Source organism: Varroa destructor, unplaced genomic scaffold (genome assembly GCF_002443255.2).
Source record: "Varroa destructor unplaced genomic scaffold, Vdes_3.0 BEIS01000003.1, whole genome shotgun sequence".
In the NCBI taxonomy this organism is placed as follows: domain Eukaryota; kingdom Metazoa; phylum Arthropoda; class Arachnida; order Mesostigmata; family Varroidae; genus Varroa; species Varroa destructor.
This window is the reverse complement of record NW_019211456.1, coordinates 22,796,589-22,814,605: the sequence shown is the minus strand read 5'-3', so window position 1 is coordinate 22,814,605 and position 18,017 is coordinate 22,796,589. Positions and strand designations below refer to the sequence as shown.

General features: G+C 41.8%; 1 protein-coding gene across 1 annotated transcript in view; it reads right to left on the bottom strand.

Moving 5' to 3' along the window:
• Window positions 1-10,432: 10,432 nt before the first annotated feature.
• The window catches only part of LOC111247780 (calcium-activated chloride channel regulator 1-like), a 50,968-nt gene continuing 43,383 nt past the window's right edge, over window positions 10,433-18,017 (bottom strand). Inside the window, exons 4-8 of the mRNA XM_022799121.2 lie at window positions 17,411-17,674; window positions 17,194-17,287; window positions 15,598-16,692; window positions 14,574-14,862; window positions 10,433-14,321 (exon numbers count right to left, since the gene is read on the bottom strand). Coding sequence (XP_022654856.1) covers window positions 12,892-14,321; window positions 14,574-14,862; window positions 15,598-16,692; window positions 17,194-17,287; window positions 17,411-17,674 — 3,172 coding nt within the window. The 3' untranslated portion in view covers window positions 10,433-12,891. The remainder of the gene's footprint in view (window positions 14,322-14,573; window positions 14,863-15,597; window positions 16,693-17,193; window positions 17,288-17,410; window positions 17,675-18,017) is intronic.

Here is an 18,017-nt window from a genome sequence, read left to right as displayed (position 1 = left end):
TACGAGGTCACAGTCTCTGTCGTCGTAAACACAGCCCTTGGCATCTATTACCCCTTGTAAGATTACAATATAAATAAGCCTTTTTCCCTACCAAAACAAATGTAAGGCTGATTGAATCCTAATCGTGGAAACTTTATGAGTCTAAACATTGCCGTCTGCAACAAACGCGTGTTAATTTAAGTCGATTGAACAGGGAGGTCGACCTTTTGAATGCGTCATAGATAACTGACCTGCATATCAATAAAATAAATTAATACACATTGCGACACTTTTGTACAATTACGCCACTTCCACTATTGCTGTGTCTTTTACTGTCAGAGAAAAAACTCAAAAATGGAGTTTCAATATTATCGGTAACAAATTTTCATCGCATGGTTTTACCACCACCCACTATCTTTCGCCTTCGTTAAGTCCCTGACTTTTTTATGCCGTCCGCTTGCTCACTTACCGGCACCAGTGTAGTCTTATATTATTAGCTTTGTCGCTACGATTTTCTTGGTTGCGCAGAGGGTATCACTGAAATTCCCCCCCCCCCCCCTTCACAGTGGATTCCTTCCATTCTACAACCAGGAAAGACCACTTCGTCTGCCAATCTCGTGTCTAGCTCATCTAAGTAACTACCAAGCTCCACCCCACCCGGCCACCAGACCGTCAGCCGATTTCTTCTACCCCACAGCGTTATTCCCGCACCTCGTCATCTTTCCACTAACTACCACGGGTTTTTTCCCTACTTGGTAACCAAGTCACCCGGATTTTCTCGAGATTGAGAAAAAAGCTTGCACGTCGACTGGTAGAGTAAAGGGGTCCCGTTCGAAAAGGCCAGGCAAACTGGTGGTGGATGTACTCATCCTTCAACGAGACGGACCACACCTCGCCTGCAAGGAGTTCAGCCTCTGACAACAATAAAAATCCAATTACGCCTCGTTCGAGCAGCACCAAAGGTGCTGGTTAAGCATCCGATTCGTTTCCCTCCCGATACAGGACCATCTGCGGGTCATGACCCTATTTCATGCCTTTCTTCTTCTTTTTTCATGGGGGCTGCCGTATATTTCAATTGCTTCGTGAGTGGTAACGGAGGCGCCGACCTCTATGACGGACAACGGAGCAGAATTCGCTGCTGGCGCGAATTCTGCTCCGTTGTCGTGCAAGGGCCGAGGACACACGCAGAAGTGGAAAAATAAGTCTTGCGTTCTACCTCAAGTTGTGGGAAAGTTCAACTTTCCTTTCAGACAAAAAGCTGCCAAGCTCGAAGGCGTCAATACAGTTGATGTGTACGTGCTTGTGGGTTCGTTCCGTCGTTTAGGTGGGCTTGCCGATCAGCAGAAAAATATGTCGTACATTTAGATAGCTTAAAATGACAATTTTAAATTGGTGAACTGGAAATCAGAAAAACTCTGGGGCTTGACCGGCCTGGGTTGTCTACCCAGGCAAATAGCGTTCGTTTATTTTAAGCTTGAGTTTGACATGCCATACAGTAGTTCGACTTATGACATTGTTTCTATTTCCCGTGCTTGGTCAGAATTTGAGGTCGCTAAAAGGAAATAGTCTGGTAAAATGCTACTGTAGACTTTTGCTGGTAGTTTCATTACAACACATAGTGTGATGAGATAAAGAAACAAACGATATAACACAGAAAGTCATTACGATTCTTGCCGTTCAACGAGTCTCATCAACGCAGTCACTAAATAGTAGATCTTTTGCTTTTCTCACTATTTTATCTGTTCTGACCCTATTTTAGGAACGAAATATTCGTGCTTGTGAAAGATGCATAGAGAATCGTCCATATGTTAATTTAATAAAACATTGATGTTTTTCACCGTCACTGTCTGAAATTTCGAATTCAATTAAATGTTGTGTGCCAATCACGATGACTACACTTTGCAGAAATGCACAGACATGTGCTTTATTATATTGCTACCACACTCGTCTCTAAATGTTAGGTCGACGAAAACACTACTGTGAAACATAACGTAGATGATCCATGTGCGCCTGACGAAATGACATTTACGGTGTAGTCGACAGGCAATAAAAATTCTAAATCAAGAAAAGTTAGTTTCCTATCTCTTTTCTCTACTGAATTCTCAGTTAGGGAACAACATACGCACATCTATCTGTAACGGATCTATACGGTAAACAGATCTATAGAGGTGGATCCATTAACGGTAGACGGCTATTGGTTACTGGTGTCGGCTGGAGTGAAGAAGATCCGTCAAAGGTGACATAGAGGACTCATTGGCTCGGCACAAGTCCACCCACTTTCCTATCAGGGATCGCAGAGAGTGACTGACGTAAAGTGGCGTACACACGCGTCCGTCCAAACATACACTGTCGCCAAGGTATATAGGAGTATCCATAGAGTCCAAATGTCTTCATGTCACTCAGAAAGAGCATATGAGGTCTCAGTCTTAGAGAAGGTCTCTTCAGAGCGATGATATAGAGATCCGGTCAGTGCTTACGGCTAAGCAAAGACGACAGAGATGGGCATAGCTCAGTCGGCGTTGAAGCCTACGGTTAGAGCTGGTGATGAGGGGATATGGACGAAAAATAGTAACAAACGTAACCGAATTGCGTGACTGAAATTGAACCAATTTTCGCTGCCGCCACTGCTACCGGTACGGTTGGTGCTCTGTAGAATCGTTCTCTTCCTCTCCGAAAATGTCCAACGTCCAGCGTTTCGTAAGCCGATGTTTTCTGGCGCTGAATTGCTATACTCGATAGCATACTATATCGAGCTGATACTGGCATCGGTATGAACCGAACCGATGAACTGCCGTTGTAAGTAGCCGCATGATGAAAATGACGCGGCGCCTCATAAGCTAACCGACGACCCTCACAAAAGGTCACAAACACGCCTAGCGCCGAAGAGAATCTCCGTCTCACTTTCAGTAGTGCTACCGCCATTGATGCTATAACGGCTGCTGCGGTCGCACACTAGCCTAATCCTTGCCTTCTTCCATTTGCTGCTGTCTCTGCCAAGGCGGTCGTACACATTGCTAGTCCGCCTCCTCAAGACTGCGGTACGGGGTTACCTCTGCCTGCGACTGGGGTTCGAAAGCAATAGATCGGAGCAGCGCACATATTTTTGCATGGCTGTTTTAGATTCAAGTGAGTGAGTGAGAAAAGCATAGGCAGATATGGAGAAAAATAATAAGAGAAGCTAAACTAAAGGGAAATCGAGGCACCACTATGAGTGTATATGAAGGGGAATATAGCAGACGTCTTTTTTTGCCTACCAACTTGTTGCCGAATGCTGCTTTACCTTTGGCATGAGCTAGCCATACTCTCCATCTGAGCATTACAAGAAAGCGGAACGTTTGTTCGGACGAAGGAGCATGGGCGATGGTAAGCGACAGAACTGCGGCAAGGAGATCAAGTCCAATTTCAACCAAAGCACACGTCGTCTAAGCTCCATTTCTAAGTTCTTTCTTCATTTTTCGCCCCAATTTCGGTTCCATTTGTTGTGTGTCACGGAAGACGACACGCTTCGGGAGACGTCTATTTGGCAACAAATCAATGCAGTAGGGGAACGGAGAACATCCCGATGAAGCTCGCGCCATGGATTGTAAAAGGGAAAAGAAGAAGATTTCCTACGTCTGTGTATTGTAACTCGTGATCACTGTAGTTACGTTAGAGTCACCGAGAGGTTCGTTATTTTTTCAATATGCGGTATAGACTGCACGGACCGTCGAAGTTCTACCGCTCAGCATTGGTTGAAAGTAAGACAATGGCCCCTAACGCTCTGGTCGCCTCGCTTCAATGCGAATCGTGCTCGGCAAACGGGACTATGCTGTTAACCGCTCGCGGCTTTGACAACGTCTACACGCATATACAAATTTGAGCTATGTTTCTCACAGTTACAGTACAGGTAGCGCACCTATCCGCTTAGCTCAGACTCAATGCTCCTAAATTACTTTAGGTTCTTGAAATTTCTCCGTAGAGTACAGTAGGTCACAGGCTCTCATTTAGGCTACTATAAGAATTTTAGTTTCGTAATGGTGCGTATAACTAAACGCCATCGTGTAATGTTGAATACGGACAACGAGACCGAACACAGTGTTTTTTTTTTTTTTTTTTACAAATTTATACTTACTTCTTTTTTGTATAGTCGGCCACTTAACTAAAAAGTTGACAAGTTTTAACTAAAAATTGCAAAATACGATATAATACAAAATCAATAAGCCGCTAATTGCATTCAATTACCTTGCTAGTTTATGGACGCTTAACGTCGTCGTTGTTCGTATCCATGCATTGTTACGTGCATAAGGTTGTTTTTACTTAGCGGTAGTAGTGAACCGCTAAAGCACTACTACACTATGAAATAATTACGACCACGTTGTCGAAAATCCGATAGACAGGTCCATCGGTATTGCATGATCACATGGCCATAGTGACATCGTCAACGTTCTCGTTCCCTGTCGCAGAATCAGCACGAGCAGAAGACCCGAGTAAATCCCATCATTGTCGATTTGACCTTCGCAGTAGATATCGATTCGGATGTTACTATGGCGACATGAAAATCCATTTCAACTGTTCGAATAGGCGCAGTGTTTGCTATCAGGATAGCAATGCTATGGTTTGACCTGGCGACCACACTGAATGAGAGCTATCCATTTGGTAGTCATAATAGGCCGTCGAGTCATAGCTGAATTGCCGATGAACGGCCATCTATGAGAGAGATGACATCCGAGTGACGTTCAACCCACTCATTCAGTGGATCGTACCCCAATACAGCCATCCAACAGGAATTGTTAGCAACCCACCTTGAACGACTGGCGCAGATAACAATAGAACCACAACCTATGAGTCACAAGAATTTCAAAATAGAGGAAATCGGTAATATGAAAGAGCAGCATTGTTATGACCTTCAGCACTGGTTGTAATGCGTTTGAACGTTACATGTTGAAGTAGGTGAATCTATTTTACATTCATTGTACAGTTAATGATAATTTTATCGCACACCCTTCGTGAAGATTTGCAATACAATTTGATCCGTTCTGAAATAAGGTTCCCTCAAATACAATTGTGTTTAAAGCTTGTATGCTACGCACTATAATCTTTAAGCGCGTAGTACACTGGTTATAAACGACGTAAAGCGAGTCACGTTCCCTCCATAAAATTCGTTGCCGTATTGAAACGGGATCGCAACGCGTATGTTCTCGTTTAGACATTTTCGTTGGACCCCTATAGCGATTGGATAACACAAGGTACTTTGCCAACCTGTTAGAGGGCGTCCTTCCAAGTTAGTAGTTACGGCTACATGTATGTAGTCAAAACACAGTCACCTACATATGCACATTGACGACTGAAGGATTTCATGTAATCACAAAATTTCGGCTGAACACCTCTGTGCGAAACTAGCAAAATGTTCTAAAGTCAGTCCCACTGGCAGTATCTCAAAACGATTCTTTCGCATGCTAAAAATCCCTTAGCGCTAAATATACCAGTTATAGGCGTCCCCTTTTAAGATATTCGAGTTTAAATACACATTTTTATATTATGAATTAAGTTTTTTTTTTTTTTTTTTTTTATGATTTTACTAGTTTGTGGCAGTCTACCAGGGATTACTGCCACCTTGGCTACGATTCAGGCTCATTCGCTAACATTCACTTTATACAGTTGTGGGAAACGACCTACGTAGCATAAACTATGATATCTTCAAACTATTCTTATTGCAGAGCGATCTTCTGTTCCTGTTAGTTCTCGTGTAATACTTTTTCTTTGTGGAATACATTATTTATTGACTCCACTTGATTTTGAGAAGAGTCAGTGAACGCAGCGTTGATACGCAGCCGTTCATCTTACCGTGAGTCTTTTGGAAACTTTAGAGCGGAAAGTCGTTATCTGTTGTCGTAAACCAGTTTCGAAGTTCTCGAATCCGTCTCCGGAGGCCTTTTCGCAAGTGGTCATCTCAATGAAGCTGCGATATTACAGCGGTAGACAGTGGGAATTGACTTCGCTTGTGCGGTCCTTGACAGAGATGCAGAGGTTATGCCCAGCTATGGAAACCCTGAACAGGACCGAAACTAAAACATTTGGACCGTTTGAAGTTCTGAACATATTTTTATTACGTAGATTTTTATTTTTTTTAAAAAAGTGTAAAAACTAAAAAATGTTTCACAGCTCGATCTCGGCCCACCTATATGGCAAAAGGGATATAATACGATGTTAGTTTACGATCAGAAAGTAATAAATGTCATATGTCCGCAAAAAACGGTCTCGAATTAACAACAAAGGTTGACGAAAATCCTTGAGAATAAACAGCAGAACTATAAAAAGGTTGCAACTAATAGATGCTTTATTTACTTGGCGAACGATTCAATTTAACTGTGAACTTGCGGCTAAAAGTATTTTAGGTACGATCTATAGCGGAACCAATGTCAGAGGAAACACTCGCAGCAAAATTCGATGTGGACTTTTGAAACGGGCCAAAGTGAAAACCTTCACTAGTCTACACTTGGGTTGCCTTTCGTTTTTCGCTCAGCCGTTCATGGGCATTTCTGCGATGATTAGTATACGCTCGAGTTCAGCAAACAAACAAACAAACAAGCAACTGTTGTAATTTTTTTTCTCAAAAATTGAATGAAGCCTCAGTTAGAGAATCTAATAGCTATGAACTCTACAGACCTAAAAGCAGTACTTGCAATTAGATATATTGGGAAATTTATGTTTATCGCTAAGTGTTGCTTTCAGACTTCACAATAATAGAATCTGATTTAAGTACTGCTTTAGGGTATTGTCGGCAGGAAATTGATATCCTCAGTAAGGGTGCTTGTTATTTCCTGTGATTTCTATTAATAAAGCATTTAACACTGCCCTCAAAAAATTAGAAACCGTACTGCTTTTCTTTTAGATACTCAGCAATAATTTACTCCAATAGATTTCCCTCCTTCTTTCTTATTCTTTCTATTTTCTGTAGTCAACTTGTTTATTTTGATATAGCGAAATTCCTATTTCAGAATCAGGATATTTACTTGTTCCTTTCTGTTGGCCTGCCTTTCTTTCTTCATTTTTGACTAACTATACAAAGATCAATGACATGTTTTCGTAACGCTGCGCCTAATTCCCCTGTTAGCTACCTCTTTTTCTTGCCGTTTGGCTTTGTCAAACAGAAACTATTGCGGAAGCCGTCCACTAGGAAAATCCTAACCGTACTCAGCCGGAACCTCTTCGCATTCATTTACCCACCGCGCGCATAGTGACCCATATCACACAAACACACGCGCCCATGAGGATCGAGGGTGTCGTAACAGATAGACAGACATGTATTTTGGTATACTCGTATCATTGCAACGAGGAAACGATCTACTGCGATTGTTTTAGGTATCCCCTGTATATTGTTGCCCTCAGGACTCTCTCTACGGAAACAAGTGATAGACACGATCGACCATCCATTGCCCTATGCGACTAGACCAAGAAAGCACGCCCCTATTGCAGTCTATGGCTAAGGTAATAGCACTGATTGGCGAGTGGTGCTGATTGATGCCAAACGTGTAAACCACAGTAGTAAGCGTCAAATGGTTTATATAATATAAGCTTGACGATGAGAGAGCACAGTTACTGATAGGGTTTATTGTTGAATCTAGCGGTAAATAGTTGACATTGTGTCTGATGAAACGTTGGCTTGGTCATCCTCTGAATGACCGTGCCCAGTATAATTACTTTGTTAACATCACCACATCTAAAAATCATATGATTCTACTCACTGCGTTAAGGATATTTTTTTATCAAGCAATGGCAATTTTCAACGCAAAGCTTCTGTGCCTTGCCCGTCTTCAAGCAACAAAAGCACTAAATAATGTTCTGCGGCTAATCTTTTGACGCTTCAAGTAAAAATTGTTGTATCCTTTGCCTAACTTGCTTCTGTTCTACGTTGTCGTCATATCGTGGTTATCTGGTCAGCTTATTCAGGCTGAGCTTCATTCCGTGACCGTGGTGGCTACGATACGGACGGAAATAAAAGGCGCGCTTCCGTATTGCAAAAGGATAGGTTTCATGACGGATTATAGCTGGTAGCATAGTGTTCGTCTGTCTGTCTTGTTACGTCGATCTGAGGCGAAAGAATATTTAGCATACGGAACGCACTAAAGAGCCGCACAGCATCCACTCAGAGAACTGACCGTACGTGGAATTACGATATAAGCACAGTAATAATGTGTCGATAATCCTCTACGAGCGAATTTCGTTCCATTCCGAGACCATAATCTGTTTAATTGTACACATAGGCAAAAATAGAGACGTCACGTAAAACTATATGACCATATATGTTTATACAAATATATAGTCATCTTTCGCACACGGCAGATTTGAACTAGCTGATTCTACTTGTGGTAAAATTAGGTGTTGGGTTAGGCCGAACCAACGGGTACATTTGACCGAACAGCGCTTATTAACTACGAACCATTACGGAAAATAATCACCCTCACCGTCCTTACTCGCCTCCGCAAAGGCGTGCCGAGTTTATCATTGATGCACTATCATTAAGGACTGCGTTAAAAAAGCGAAAGAGTACAGTTCTAGGCATCATTTTTAGGCTATTCTAAAAGTTTATGCGGTAGCTGAATACGACACGAGTCAACACGGAAACGACTGTCCATTCTATGTATTCCCTCCAAAATGTTATAAATTGTTCACATATATGGGCAAATACCTATTTCCTAAGCAAGAGGTTTCTCGTGAGACCCTTATGGCGGTCTAGGCCATCTATTTGAGGTTCAGCTCGATTCATAAATCAAATTTCGCAGTAATAGTTGTATTGGGCTCCTGTTTACAAAAGCAATCGATTGTTTACGAAAAAAATTAGATGCTTAAATGTTGAGCAGGTGATAGCGCCTGATTGTAAAAGGGTATCTTATAATCCTTTAAATGTTTATAATTCTATATTAGTAAAAATTTTAATGTTTCGACCAAATGTTTTTCTACAGTGATATAATTGGGGGAGCGGAGTCTTTGGTGTCAATATATTCTCTTTTTTTGTAACGTATATCTAATTTTGGGTCTAAACAACTGGCCAACGCTTCGAATGTGTCTAAAAACAAGTACTACCCACGATCTATCGAGCCTTCTTCGCCCTCTATCAAATCGTCTTTTGCGTTGTACCGGGGCGCTACGGGTGTTACAAAAGCTTCAGGCAACACAAGCCATTTTACAACTTGACCTATTGTTATATTAAGCTGTCCCAAATGCTGTAAAGAAAAATAAGGAAATACTGTCAGAAAAAAGCGCTGGCTTTTTTAACACCTAGGGTGCGATACCGAGAAGACTCCTCGGAGTATGGAGCCGGCACCAAAGAATCAGACATATACCTATGCATGAAGCCAGCGCTTAATTATATCAAGTAATGAGAACTATCTTACATATCATAAGGAAAGGTTTGAACATAAGATGAAGTCACTAACAAGGATCATACGCTGTAATACCAGCTGGGCATATAACCATCTTAATATCATCAGAATATCACAATCCCTGCACTTATATGCGTAAATAGAGTGCTAGTTATACGTAAGGACATTAAAAAAAAAGCTTAAACTAACCAACAGCACGATGTAAAAAAGAAGCTAGACATACACCGGAACAAATTTATCAAAAGAAAATTTACAGCGTGAAACTTTCAGGCAAGAGAGTGTACAGCAATGCAGACCTTTGAAGGGAGAATAAGAACAAAGGTCGGTAGTTCAGCCAAGATTAGACAGGACGGTTTTACTTTTGGAAGGCAATTGTCATACCAGACATCTACCCCATCCTGCAGATTGCTCAAGAAAGACAAATACTAAGAATCACATACATTAATGTAGGCTTTGAGGCAAATGGAATTGTGGAAAAAATAAAACTGACTATAAGACGACACTTGGCCTTTACACGAATTAGGGTAGGATCAAGTCAAAGCATGATGAAGATTTATATATAAGTAACTGTCGGAGGGGTAGCCAGAAAGGGGGTACGAGCAGATGTTAAGATGTGGCACTCTGTAGAGATAACGCTAATTAAGAGATGGTTCGATTATAATTTGAGCGGAATCCTGTAATTTGAATGCAAGCACTGCCAGCTTGGGCCAATGAAGACTGAACGCAGTCGAATAAGCGTAGCATTGAAATTAATGAAAATTTACTGTGGAAAATAAATAGCGTTAAGCCTAGCTAGAAGGCGTTTAAATGCTACTATAATACGGACAGTGTTATAGTAGGTAACTACGTGTATTCGGGAGTGTTCCAGTTCACGGCACACAATAGTGTTTTCCGACAATTCGGATCGTCTTGATCAGTTCTAATATAACCTTTTAGTACGCATTATAAAAAGCAATAGTACATATTGTTAATAAAATTCTATGCGTTAGATGGATCACGGTGTGTTTCCATGAATATAGCTGTTTTGGAAGGCACCGCTCACATGCTCCTCAGATACTTATTCGTAGATGAGAGTAGAAAAACAAATACTGTTTTGTCATTTATAAAATTTATTTCATTGGCGTATTCTCTTTTTCATAAAACCGTACTCACTGTACAACTATATTACAATATTATCTTCTTATAAAATAGACGGTACCTTCGACTGAGTGACTTGCAGCGCCTGTGACATACTGATTGCCGTGCTGATTGATACACTCATCAGCCCTTGTACTATTTGATCTTCTCGTAAAAAGATGTCCGATAGCTCCTTTGGTTTCATCTGGGTCGACTTTGTTTTTCTTCCGGACCACATAGCACTTACACGAGCAATATGTGATGTCGTTTCAGAATATTTCTCATAACATTAATCGGTAATTTGCTCAAAATTATATGACGCTTTAAATGAAATAAATATGATTATCCAGTATGTTTTTTTGTCTCACTTGAAACTCAGACTGTGTCTAAATCGTGTGAAATACATCTATCCCTTGACAATCTCTCTCTCCTCTTTCATTCGATCGAGCGCTAATGCTGCACACATTAGCCATATATACCCAAGGTCGAGAGAGCAAATCTTACCGAAGACCACTGTTATACATGTGTACTCGTTTATATTAGGGTATAACGCAGGAGTGATTCTGCGGCTGACAGGTTATTCTGCGACAGCCGAGTTTAATTTTGTACATATACAAATATATTGAAAAATGTTGTTTGTATCGATCATCATGTGACAGGTAGCCCGATGAGTTAAACGCCTGAATAGGCAAAACTGGAGTCGTAAAAGTTTGGCGCTGTCCTGAGGATACTCGTTGAGTGTGGGAACGAGTCCCGAATGCTATACGATACACAGTCTGTTTTACGTTTACGTAGTGTAAGAGCAAAATCAGCACTTTCCAGTAGGTCTAATCCGATCTGCAGTGGATTCACAGGTTTGACACAACCACGTTTGGCTACATTGAAAATGCGTATCCTTTTTGAATCCGTCGCAGAGCCCTTTTACGCTGTTGAGAAGTATGATTTATATGAACTTACCGCCATTCTTATACCTGACCTTTACAAATGTACTACATATTGTGCAGCTAAGTATTTTTGGCTTTCCAGCATTGCGCGTTTACTAAGTATGTCGCAGTTAGACACTCTAAACAATTTTCTCGAGGCCGCTAGTTGCTTTTATGCAATGAATAGGCACGTTTAGGTGCCTTAAATACGATCTAATAACTATTACGTGTACAATCAAGTACATTCTAATAAGACTTGGTAGATTTTTACTGTTGCAGCTCTACTTGAACAGTACTGTCAGTAAAAATGCATACACAAATGAAATAGTTTGCGCTCAATTCTGATGTTACTACAACATATTTTATCTATTTGCTCACTGGCTTCTTCAAGGCCTTCCTGTTTTTATAAACGTTTTGCGTTTTATGTTGACGCCTAGCATTTCCTTTTCCACATCCATATTTATAGCTCGTCGCGACTAGACGCAAAACAAAAGCTGTACAGTTTCTCATACATTTTTTTCTCACACATCTTTGTTACGTGGAGTCCCAATAGGTGAGAATATATATATATATATATATGTGCGTGTGTGTGTCTGTGTGTGTGTGTGTGTGTGTGTTGCTGTCTTTATTCGCACGGATTGTGTAGTATGCATTGTCGTATATATATATATATATATATATATATATATATCAAGTATAAACACGTAATTACATGACGTATCACAATGACATGGAACTCGTCAAGCTCGGCAGTGGGCACAAAAGTCTCTTTTTCTGTTCATTCTAGCGCGACGAGTGCCATGAAAACGGATGTGCTTTGTCCTCTCATTCCGTTCCAATCAGACACTTCCACAAAACAGGAGAACGTATATCGACCGTAATAGCGATCAGACTCCAATGGTCTGATTCGTTAAGACAAAACGACTCATCTTCGTAATATCGTAAAATTGCGATAGAGACCTTTCTCGTAATCCGTCCGGTTTCTTAATACAGCCGGCTTGCTGCGAAATCGACATACCTAACGATACGTACAATATGCGCTATACCGAAATGATGTGCACGTGTACAAAACAAGTTTTCCTAATGACAAATCGAGAATACAAATGTTGTGCATTAGAAGCATTTAAAAGTATTGTATAATTTCGGTGTGTCTGGTGGTTTACCTGCTAAGTGAAATTAAGAGATTAATTAGGTGATTCGGACAGGGAACGAACACGACATGCATAAGGAGTTTGTTGTCTTCGCTCGATACAAGTTATAGACTTAGGTTTGAATTGAGGCTACAAATGCTTTCCGCGTCGGCGTCACCTAACAACATCCTTCCCATATTTGCTTGAGGTGCTCCGCAGTTAAGTAGTGTGGTTCCGCCATGACGGCTTCTTTAACTACTCGCGCTCATGAGATCTGGGTCGACAAATACTGATTCGTCTAAGTCGTAATAATCGGCTTCTTTGAGTGTAGACGTGTACTTTTCTCTGCCTATGAAACTTGGGACGAGGTTGATATCATTTCTAGACGTGCGTGATATTTCTTGAAGTGTTGACATGCACTCCAGTCGGCGTTACAATAGGCCCCACGTTTCCATAAAATGGAGAATAGATGCCGCCATGTGGATTCACTATTGGATGCTGTACACCGCCATTTGCCTGAAGGGGACTTACAGAGTTAAGTAGCTGGGATTTACTTCGAAGCGAATCCATCGTATTGTACAGACTGGGATTAGAAGATCGCACGGACTCGTCGGGGTGGCCTGGCTGCAGGCTTAATACGGGGGGTAACTCGTTGCGCTGTTTGGCTTCTTGCACCCTGTTGTAATGTTCAAGCAATACTTCAGCCGGCCAGTGATTCACAGGTGAAAGTCCACCTGGCGGCATCTGATTGACGTTCACTGTCATATTCATTTGTGACATGTTAGTTGGGTGATCGTTCAGCGACATCGAATGATCGATGCTCATGGAGACGTTTTGGTCATGTCCTATGTTCGGGCCAAGCGACAAATTTGGAGCCATTGTCGTTACCGGACTGAGACCTTCTTTGAGCACAGGTGAAGGCGTCAGAACCGGGCTACTGTTTGAGACGTTAAAATCTTTAGGTAACGTCCCAATAGTCGACGTACTCAAATTCATTCCATTATTCTTGTCATTGGTCGACACCTTCTTATCAAGTAAAGGATCTTTTCGACGACGCGCCACAATTACAATGAGGATACACACGCCAAGAACTAGCACGACAAGAGGCACTGCGATGACGAGGGCCAGCTGGCTCGGCAACAGGCGCGGGTCACCACGCCGGTCAGACGGTAGTTGATCGCTGAACAATAAGTCACCGGTTGTCGTTCCGCCTGACATCCCCGAGCCGCCTTGACCAGACGAACTTCCGAGACCCCAAATCGATGACGTGGTTGTTGTTACCGACGGCATAACAGACACAGTCACTATATTGGACGTAGCTGAAAGTGCTCCATAAGTACTGTTCACTTTGAGGGCAAAGTATAGGGGCAGGGAACTTCCACTGGCGAGCTTAACAAACACCTGTTCCGGGCTTCCGGCCTCTTTGGGTATCAGTGGACTGCCTTCCATCTCCCAGGCGTTGATCTCTTGGCCACGTTCATCAAATTGCGCTATAGCACTGTCTCGGTTGTCAAATCTTTTTAAAATATATGCGGCAGCCCGGCCATGATCCCGTACATTGCCCGTTGCGGTCCAGCCAAGAGAAACTCCTCCAGGTCCTCCATGATTGGACTGCAGGTACACGACATGAAGGTCAGCAATACGCCCTGGAGTAAACCAGGGCGCACGAATTTCACTCTCGCGCTGCTCTTGTGTCACACGCGTCACAAAAAATGCTCCGAAGTGCACCCGACGGGCAAATGGACGAGTAGCATTAAAGGCTGTCCTCATAACGGCACTGCCGCAGCACGCTGTGTGTGGAACAGTGTCATCTGAAAAATTAAGAAGTATAATATACACGTGAGCTCGAAGGCCCTATTTATGTCGCGATAAACATCAGCAATAAACATGTATTACTTATAGTGCGCCATGCCGCCAAGGTGACGCTTGTTTTGGGGTTCATGAGCCCCCACTACGAAGTTACCTTTTAAACCTTTTTAAGCTGGTCATAAGCTTATTTTGAGAAAAGCTAAACAACTGCATAACAAGGACATATGTTATCTATTTGTTTGATTTGCAGCTACCTGGTACAGTTGCGCCCCTTAGAACTGCAGCATTGCCTTCGCTCTTAGCCTCGACAACAAGACGGTGCCTCCCGAGGCTTTTGATGCTTTCAACATATCTTGAGTAAACACCATCATCCTTTGTCATGTCAGGATCCCCGGCTCCATTGTCTTTCAGTTCGATACACAGCTGAGTCTCAGTTTGATCGGACACGGGAGTAATTTTGGCAACCACCTTTGCATCAACCACAGGCCGACTTCCTTTGCTAACCTTGGCGTAAACGATTAGCCCCTTCTCGTGGAGGCTCACCTATCGTCGAGAATATGGATCGCAAGTGTTATCATGGTCGCATTTGCATGACAACAATTTCTATAACGATAATAACTAAATCTGTAAGGTTTTGATGTTCGGAACGAGGTCATTTCACGGCCTTGGTTGAATATTTCTTTCAAAATGGCGCAATTTGGGTGGCGTAATCTCTTTGAGTGTGCTGCCATGATGACCATGAACCAACAACCGTCGCTGGTTCATATCTTAACATTGGCAAATGGTTATTTTAATCTATTGCTATCATATCGTTTCATAGGTTTGTTAGAAAAAGTCCAGCAAAACTCGCCGGATCAGGCGTTTTGGTGATGGCAGGCCTATTACACCAAAAGGTAATTCCGAGAACTTCCTCACACAGTAAAATATAGGGGAAAGACTTTAAAAAGATACCGATTTTTAGAAGCACTCCACTGTATATTCGCAGCAAATTACAACCTGGTCTTCGTTATGTATTAGGCTGCACTTTACGATTTGTTTAATTGCTGATACTGCGGCATTGCTCTACGTCTTAACGAACGAACTTCGAAACTAGCTTACGCATCATCTAATTTGAAACTGTCGCGCTATTAAATAACATGCACAAACACAGATCCTTTACATCTGGTGAAGTTGAGCCATCACTCACTGGATTTACACATTTTGTTTGCGCTCTGAACGACTTACACTATCGTCTTATTTTAGAAGCATAAATAGTACGATACATTATACAGAACTTACATTGTAGCTGGGTTGCGAAATCCACACATCTACGGAGATAGGTTCATCGTCGGCCGTTGTCGGTTTTGCCGCTGCAGAAACAATAATCGGCTGTTTGGTATCCTTCTTCGCTTTCGCCTCTAGTCTCCAGCGCCCAACAGCTGGCTCCGGTATTTTGAATTCGAAGTACCAGAACTGTGCATTGGTTGACACGTATTTGTAGTCTTTAGGAGTATAAAGCTTTTTTCCATTTGTATGACCAATCGGTGCAAATAGGAAAATGTCCTTTGGCGACACTGTCCAGGGCCGGTCAGAGCCGTAGTCATGGCCAACAAGACGTACCCGAAGCTCTGCATTAAGAGTGGGGTCGACATCGAACTCAAATACCATGTCACTCTGCTCTTTTCCGTAGAACTCTTTTTGCTCAATTTGGCTGAAGCTGTCATATTCTACTGCGGATGTACTATCGTATGTGAATGTGTACAACGCGTCATAGAGCTCCTGTAGAGCCGTCACTGTTATCGACGAATCTATCGGGGTGTCATCTACAGCAACAACACGTCCGCCAGTTTGGAAAATGAACGCGTCCAAATTGTTGTCTTTTTTTGGTAAGGTCTCCTGTCGGAATAGATTCGATCCTTTGCCCGAACCTACACCATTGTTGTTGATATGAGAGGATGTCGCTGAAGTTGAAGCCGCTGCTGCCTCAGGCGAAGGAAAGATAATAGCATCGACACGAACGCCTTGAGTATCATAGCTGTGGCGAACCATCTCGTCAAAGTGTTTGTCGAGGTGGCCATCGCCAATGATTATAACTCGCTTCGTAAAGTAATTTGAAGGAAGACGTCCAGTAATTTCCGATGTATCGTTAAGCGCCTCGAGAGTCAGTCGTAGCCCGTCCTCGAGAGTTGAATTGATGTTATTGCCACCTTCGATATCAGCGTTTAGAATAAACGCATCGACGGCGTTACGGACGCTTTCATCATTAGCTGAAGCTCTGCGCAACGCGATCTCGCTTGCGATCGTTCCGTAGGTCACGAGCGCGATCTGCATGTCGATCGGAGCCTCGTTCCGAAGGAACTGATTTAGGGCACGTAAAATATAATTGCGTCGGTCCTGTGAACGCGAAAAAAAGTGCATGGGGGCACTCAGTAAATAATTTTATTTTTGGATGGTCCTTTGTAGCAGTATTTCATTGTTCAGAAGATTTCATTTTAAATAAAAGTGAACTGTTACATGCATACGAAGTTTAGGCTGAAACTAAGATAGACTGTGGGCCAATGGTTTTCTATAGGTTCTTTACACTGATAAGTTTAAGATGTTTACAGCGATATATAAAATTATATCTTTATACAAAATAGTCAAAAATAGGCAAACTAGGCACAAGTGAGAAAGTATTATAGTGTTAGGGCCAAAATAATATGTTTTTAGTGTTTTTCTTGTTATTATTAGTATTATATTATTAGTATAATCATAGTAAAAAAGTGTTATTTATCATGATTATTAGATTATGAGCTATAACGTCGTGTTACTATATTTCTAAAAACAATAGCTATAGTAATTTTTTTAAAACTATAAACCTATTTTTGTCGTAATGTATGTGCTGAGTGCACCTACATGCTGCATTGTGGCCTCGGTGATTTGGATGACGAATGCGAGCACCTGGGCACGCTCCTGAACAAAGGAAAACCGTGTACGGCCTAACAGTCCACTGAAAAAAAATACATAGCGAGCCAAACATACGTTATAGAAACGTGTATTCGGAAACGAGATATTATATCATTTGTGAATTCCCCCAATTAATGGCTGGTAAAAGAAGAACTGCCTTACTAACTTCCTAGTACTTCTATAGAAATCGGGATGCTGCTCAATGATTTCCGTCGTAGATCTCCCCATGCACATGACGTTTTGCTTTGTCGGAAGAGTTCGATCATGAGGTCTTGTTCCCCCGCAAAAGTATGTCGCCGACGGCAAACCACTCATAAGTGATGCTTCAGCATTGTCATGTAATGCCGAGTAAACTGGGATGCAGTCATGGTCCAGCGGAAGGCCATTCATTAGATTGATTGTTGCGTTGCATGACATGCCGTTGCCATTCCTGAAATATTGTGTGTACATAGTCAACAGAAAGTCAACGTAAATAAAAATCAAACCTAACAATGCATTTTTCTATAACCGATGTTCCCTGATCGGTGCTGGGTGTAACAATTTCCTTAGAGGGACGTAGATGAGTTTAATAACTAGATGAATAAGGTGTGATACGGTTTTTATATATATATATATATATATATATTTTTTTTTTTTTTAATACACAGTTGACTATCTTCAATTAGCTCCGCATCATATATTTAATCTCCAACAAAGACCGAGAAAACAGACTGCTTGAATGACTGAAATATCTTACTCAATCGATTAAGTGCAGATATTACTGAAGAAATTGA